The 7,593-nt window shown below is 43.4% G+C and overlaps 1 protein-coding gene across 1 annotated transcript; it reads left to right on the forward strand.

Moving 5' to 3' along the window:
* Positions 1 to 256: 256 nt before the first annotated feature.
* LOC134376856 (olfactory receptor 4B1) lies at positions 257 to 1,186 on the forward strand. The gene has a single exon (XM_063095398.1). The coding sequence runs from the start codon at positions 257 to 259 to the stop codon at positions 1,184 to 1,186; it is 930 nt and encodes a 309-aa protein (XP_062951468.1).
* Positions 1,187 to 7,593: the final 6,407 nt, after the last annotated feature.

Genomic DNA, 7,593 nt, shown 5'->3' on the forward strand with positions numbered 1-7,593 from the left:
GCAAATGACCATTTCTCTGAGCCTTAATGTTCTAATAATAAAATTAAATAAATTAAAATAATATAAGCTGTTCGCATGCTAGTATTTAATGCTGAATGAGTACATTTGGCTAACCGAATGACTGGGTAATGATTGTATTGCAAAGTGGTCTACACTCTCTAAAGCGCTGTAAATGAGCTGAATTGGGGTTATAATTATTGTTTGTTTTATTATAGGGCCTTCACTGCCTGGCATCCAGCACAGCCGAATTGAATCAATGGCCAGTAAAAATAATGTGACTGAGTTAATTCTCACTGGCCTTTTCCAGGATCAAGGGGTTCAGAGAGTGTGCTTTGTGGTGTTTCTTCCTGTGTACCTGGCCACGGTGGTAGGCAATGGCCTCATCATCCTGACGGTCGGCATCAGTGAGAGTCTGAGTTCCCCCATGTACTTTTTCCTCGGCTGTCTGTCCTTGGTGGAGATCAGTTACTCCTCTACTGTTGTCCCTAAATTCATCACAGACTTACTTGCCAAAATTAAAACCATCACCCTGGAGGGCTGTTTGGCTCAGATATTTTTCTTCCACTTCTTTGGGGTCACTGAGATCCTCCTGCTCACAGTGATGGCATATGACCGCTATGTGGCCATCTGCAAACCCCTTTACTACACAACCATCATGAGCCGGCCTGTGTGTCATCTTCTGGTGGCTGGTTCTTGGCTGGGAGGCATAATCCACTCTATGGTTCAGATCCTTGTCACTGTCCAATTGCCCTTCTGTGGTCCCAACGTGATTGACCACTACTTCTGTGACCTCCATCCCTTATTCAAGATGGCCTGCATCGACACCTTTGTGGAGGGAGTTATTGTGTTGGCCAACAGTGGGTTAATCTCTGTCTTCTCCTTCCTCATCTTGGTGTCCTCCTATATTGTCATCCTGGTTAACCTGAGGAACCATTCTGCAGAGGGGAGACGCAAAGCCCTCTCTACCTGTGCCTCTCACATCACGGTGGTCATCTTGTTCTTTGGACCTGCCATCTTCCTCTACATGCGGCCTTCGTCCACCTTCACTGAGGACAAACTTGTGGCTGTGTTCTACATGGTCATCACCCCCATGCTGAACCCCATCATCTATACACTCAGAAATGCAGAGGTGAAAATCGCCATGAGGAGGTTATGGGGCAAGAAAGTGAACTCAGGGGTGGAATAAAAATAAAAACATGAAAAAAAAATGAGCATGAACAGGGTAGTAGTGTGAAAAAGTTAACCTATTTATATGTTTTGTTGTATTTTAGATGAACTGCTTATACTCCATGGCATCAGTTCAAGTTCTCTCACAGCTGTTAGTATTTTGGAGAATGTAGAAAACTGAGCTACTGTCCTTATCTTCTTCTGCAGTCTGTAGTGCAGTGTGCAGACTTTAGGGATGAATCACCCAGACTGAAATCCCCACCCTGTCACTCATCAGCTGTGTGACCTTGGATTTATGCACTTCACCTCTTGGTGTTAGCATATGAGATGTGGAAAGATAATGGCACTTGGAGACAAAAGTTCATGTTTTGCTTTGTCCTTCCTTGTTGGTGTAACCTTCAGGGAATCCAGGAAGGCTTTTCTACTTTATTTAGTGCCCCCAACTCATTAACCTGATTCTAATGCCTGAAATTCCATAGTAGGAGCTTTTGTTCATGAGAGAAAAAGACATTATTAGAATGTCAATGTCTCTGGGAGGTGAAATATAAGCTATTATTATTAACCATTGAATCATAATCTGAATAATTTTATAAGACCCTTGTCTTTCTAGACAGTTATTATCTGAGCATTGAGGTAAGGAGAGTGGTGCAGTTAGGAATAGATTCAGTTATAAGTATGATACAATCTGTTGAATAATGGCTTAAGGCAAACCCAGCTCACTGTCTGTTTTCATAGGGACTATAAGTTAAGAATGGTTTTTACATGTTTAAGTAGTTGAAAGACATCAGAAGAATAATATTTTGTGACACACATAAGTTACATAAAATTCAAATTTTAGTGTCCATAAATAGAGTTTTGTTGGAATGCAGCCATGCCCACGTTTTACATGTTATCTAAATCTGCTTTCATGATACAATGGCAGAGTTGGGTACCTGTGACAGACTGCATGGTCTGCAAAGCCTAAAATATTCACTCTCTAACCCTTTATTGAAAAGGTTTGCCCATCTTTGGTTTAAGGCATAATAACATTTATTGCTTATTCAAGGAGAAGTTTGGAAACTAGTAGTTCTGGGGCTGTTTTGCTAATTCTAGGATGCCAGCACATGGTTCCTCTTCAGTTCTCGAGGCAGCCTCTCACGGTTGCAAGAAGCAGTACGGCAGCAGCTCTAGGCATCAGATCTTCATGAGGAGTGGGAGAGGCTCACTTTTATTTTGAGAAATACTTCCTCAAAACTTCCCAGCTCAGTTCCTCTTATTTTTATTCTTATTGGCCATAACTAGGTCATAGTGCCTACCCATAGATGAAAAGGAGGTTGGGAAAGTGGGCATTGGTAAAGGGGAATGAGATTATATGATTGGCTCAGGTCAGGCAGCTTTCCTCCTGGACTGGTCACATTGCTGCTTGAACAACGTCAGAATTCTGTCACTAGGGAAGGAGGGGCTGTACAGGGAGTTCTGGTGGAGGCAGTTTTTTGGAGAGTAGTGCTTCTGGACATAGTGAGGTGGCTACGGGATTTGACTATGGTGCCAGACTAACTTACCGAACCCCAACTCTGCCACTTAGTGACTGCACAACATCGGGCAAGAGACTAAAACTCTCTGTGATTCAGTTTCCTTGGCATGGACATTTGGGGCTAAGCACAAGAACCATTTCCTTTAATGTCACAGTTTTCCTGACAGTGGACCCTGCTTTAATCTCCATCTGGAGGATATGGGGGGTGGGCTCCTGGTATGTGAGCACTTTTGTGAACAAGAGCCAAACTATCCTAAGTGCCCTTGAAGGCAGGGTATGGGTCTTGTTTGCATATGTATATCCCTGTACCTGAGGTTCTGGGCCAATTCACTGCAAATAAATTGGCCAAATAGCAATTTGCTAATTTAAGTGAATTACCACATGACTAACATGCTGAACTTTTGATTCATCAGAAACATGTTTTATAAAATTTATAGCACTTACGTTTTGCTGAGGCCTGCAATGAGCTATATATTTGGGGGAGGGCGATTTCTATATTTTAAATTTCAGTTTTCTTTGAAATAATGAATATCAAGGACTTTATGTCTGTTGGTTTCTCTCTTCCAATGAATTTTCTATCTAATCAACTGTGTTTCCTATTTCTCTTCATTTCTGGGTTTGTTTTCTCAAGAAAGGGACATAGGTACAGGTAATAGATGAGGAAACCTACCTGAGTATGCCTTCACATGTGTTAATCAAGCTTACTTGTGTCAGATTCAATGTCAGCCCCAGCTTTTTGCTCCTTATATCTGTGCCCTTGTTCATGTGACTTTGCAGTTCTGCTCACAAAGATGAAATATACTTTTCCATCTGTTGACTTTGGGCTCAGCCAGTAAGACTTGCTAAGGCTAATGCAATGTGGGTAACTACATGCCAGTTAGAGCCTAGACCTTAAGAGGCCTCATTTATTCCTGTTTGCCCTCTTGTGTCTCCGCCATTATTATGAAATGATGGGTAGCGGCCGCCCCACAGCCTCAGCTGCAGAATGCACACTCCTGAGGCAGAACTTCTCCTGCTGACCCACTGAACTGCAGCCTGAGGCAGAGCTGCCCTAGCCAACCTGCAGACCCATGAGCAGGAGATTGAATGCTGTTCTTTTTATGCATGCTGCTCGGGATTTGTAAGTTGTTTGCAGCACAAACTCATTAGCGTGGAATGAAAATATGTATATCAAAGGAGAGCAGAAAAGTCAGTGGATTGGGTTAAAAATGGTTAATATTTATTTGTATGCTTACTTCACATTTCTTTATAATGATTTTGCTGAGCATGGGCATTGACATATCTATTTTGCTGCCTTGAAGGTTTTGCCCTTGATTAGAACTGTCTGAAAATCATGTTTGTAAATTTCTGCCAAGTTAGTGTAACTCAATTGCTCTTTTATAATTTATGGACTTTTAAGAAAAAATTTGTTTATTTTTATTTACTTATTCTGTATTTATTTTAATTTATCACTATACAATGTATTTTATGGACTTGTTGATCTAGGTCCCTTGAACATCGATTGTGTGTGTGTATTAGTCCATTTTGTGTTGCTACAACAGAATACCTGAAACTGGGTAATTTATAAAGAAAAGAGTTTTATTTAGCTCATGATTCTGGGACAACTTTATGTGGTGTGGGACTCAGGCTGCTTCTACTCATGGAGGAAAATGGCAGGCAGTTGGCTGGTATAAGCAGATCACATGGCAAGAGGAAGCAAGAGAGAGAGAGAGGGGAGGTACCAGGGTCTCGTGGGAACCAGTTCTCATGAGAACTAATAGAGTAAAAACTTACTACTCACTCCCCCAACACCCTGCACTCCCAGAGCATTAATCCATTCATGAGGGATCCACCTCCATGACTCCAACAGCTCCCAACATTACCACGTTGGGGATCAGATTTCCACAGGAGTTTTGGGGGGGACAACATGTCCAAACTCTATCAGTGTGTGTTTTAAAATTCAGACTTCTCAGAGTTTCTTAATTAAGAGGAAAAGCAGTAGCCAAGATTGGAAGTGGAAGCATGTCTTTGGTGAATTAATAATTCAGTGAATCAGTCACTTGCCTAATAGCAAAATTGTTGAATTCATTAATCCTGTGAATTGACTGTTGGTAATTTGGTCACCTGGCGACCTCTAGTTGATGAATTGATTTTAGGCGAATTGTTCTGCTTTTGCGCCTGATGTGGTGTGTGACAGTTGGTAGGTGTTCGATAGCTACTGAATTGATAAAAGATATCAAATTGATGTCAATATTATTTATCTTTATTGTTTGCAAATATGAGAGATATGAGATCAGATATGAGATCACTTGGAGCCAGAAAAGAACTTTCTTGTGAATTGCTTTTATTTGAGATATAGAAGTGGTGTTAATATGAGAGTACTTTAAAAAGTGTGTGGAAAAATAGAATTAAAAGATAAATATGAATCTTTCCATGAATGTTTTGAAGTATCCTTGTATATTATCTTGTAATGAAAAAATACCAACTTTCCAAACTGCATGGACATACCTAAAAACCATATTTGGATTTATTAGCAGATTAATTAGTATACCTTATACTTGCATAATACCTGATGCACATTTCAAATCCTATTTACATCTATTACTTCATTGGAGTCTCATAGCAATCCTGTATGAATGAATCATTCCCAATGCACAATTTTTGAGATTGAAACATCACTTAGATTAGGTTTTAACTGTAAGGAACAGAATCTAAAGCAAAATGGAAGTCAAGAAAGAAATAAATAGTTTGAGGTGGAAAGATTCTATTTCTATCTTGTTTTCTCCTTCCTTTGTAGCATCTGTTCCCAGGGTTACCTCATGACCCAAGATTGCTGCTGGAGCTCCAGTCATAATGGCAGCATCCCTGCCATCAGGAAAGAGGAAGGGACAAAATAAGGGCAGGCCCCTTCCTTGAGGTTGCAAGGAAGGCTGGACAATGTAATTTTTATTCTAGGTGGGCATGTGCCCAGATAAAAATTCAGGGGTCCTAATAGTAGGGAAGAAGGAGAAAACAAGTGTTGGGGAACACTAGCTATCTGTGCTCTAGGATAAATTAAGCACAAAGGCTGGGTGCAAATTCAGGTATTCTGACTTCCAGACCTGATGTTCCTCTCATTGTCATCCCCCATCCCAGCTAGGCATTACTTTAAAATTTTTATTTTATTTTATTTTTTTAAAATGTATTTTATTTATTGAATCAAAATCAATTATACATATTTTTGGGGTTGAACATTGAGATATGTTGATTAAATCAATATTACTAGCATATATATTGTTACAAATCATAATTATTCTTTATGCCCCTTGTCCAATCTCTCCGCTTTCCCCATTCCTTCCCCCTCCCCCCTCTAATTACTCTGGATTTCTTCTCTCCTTCTAAAAGAATAATGGTTACTCTGTTAACTTGCTGCCTAGATGATCTGTCCAATGCTGAGAGATGTGATCAGGTCCCCCAATATTATCACAGAGCAGATGCTTCTTCTGTCACTCTGAAATGGGTTCTGTGGAAAGAGACATCCTCTTCTTTCTTTGTCTCTGCTGGTGACTCTTCTTGTGTGAATGTACTCCAGTGGCTGGCGGACCATCTGCGCGGTGGCTGTGGCATCTAGCCGCTTTTGTAGCAGCCATGGTTATTGTGGTGGCTGTGGTGGCCACCCATGTGGAGGTGCTGTTTTTGGCATGCTCCTTGGCACTGGTGGTATGCCTGGTTGTGGGGTGTGTTTGGTCCCCTTCTCCATGTCTCTGGTCCCTGGGCAGGCCCCAAGGTGCTGGCACCATGTACCTGGTTGTGGGAGGAGGGTCCGGTCCCCTTCTCCATACCTTGGGTGCCCAGGTGGGCCCTGAGGTGCTGGGGTTTTGTGCCTGGTGTGGGAGGAGGGTCCAGTCTCCTTCTGCATGCCTCTGGGCTGGGTGGGCCCTGAGGTGCTGGCATGATGTCCCTGGTTGTGAGAGAGAGGTCCAGTCCCCTTTTCCATGCCCCGGGTCCCTGGGTGGGCTCTGAGGTGCTGGCATGTTGTGCTTGGTTGTACGAGGGTGGTCCGGTCCCCAACTCCATACCCTGGGTCCCTGGGTGGGCCCCAAGGTGCTGGCTCAGTGTGCCTTGTTGTGTGTGTGTGGGGGTCCAGGCCCCTTCTCCATGCTTCAGGTCCCCAGGCTGGCCCTGAGGCACTGGTGCAGTTTGCCTGGAAGTGGGAGTGGGGTCTGGTCCCCAGATCCAATCCTCCAGTTCCCAGGCAGGCCCCAAGGTGCTGGTGGTGTGCCTGGGCTGGAACTAATTTTTTATCCTTTCTTTCTAACATGGGGGACCTTCCTGTGGGAACCAGTACTTGAGCTGTGTGGTTGTTTAAATTGCTACTTTGCTGCTCTTTCCATAGGGAAAGCTTTTTGCGTAGCTCAGGGTTTAATGGTTAATCTTATAGGTACTTACGGCTCTCCAGAGATCCGGTGGACCTGTGTTCTGTAGAATCTCTGATCTAGGCCTGAGTTTTTTCATCAAACTGCACCCCATGCAATTCTGCATTCCTGACCAGTCTACTCTGAGTGGTCCTATGCTGATCGGGGGGCAGATCAGCTGTCCTTGCTGTGTCCCAGTGTTCTCCCGATGGGCCCATCTCCCCCACCACTCATGCTCCAAACACTTCCCATGGGACAAGCCCTGTGCTGGTCCCTTGTGATGACTCACCGGCCTCTGAATTGCTCCCTTTTTTCAGCTGTTCTGGCTCCTTGCTCCTGCATGGGTCCATGGAAACCCTATTAGTGGTCTTGCTGTCCTGGGGGCTACCAAGGCCCTCTTCTCCCCTGCTGCCTCCAAGTAACTCCATCTGAAGGGCACAGCTGCGGCTTCTGCTGGCTCCTGCTCCATGCGCTCAGCAGCTCCAGCCTTAAAGCAGCCACGGCCTGAAATGCTCAGAGCAGCTTTTTCTTTCTCTCATC

The sequence above is a fragment of the Cynocephalus volans genome, chromosome 4 (genome assembly GCF_027409185.1).
Source record: "Cynocephalus volans isolate mCynVol1 chromosome 4, mCynVol1.pri, whole genome shotgun sequence".
NCBI lineage: Eukaryota > Metazoa > Chordata > Mammalia > Dermoptera > Cynocephalidae > Cynocephalus > Cynocephalus volans.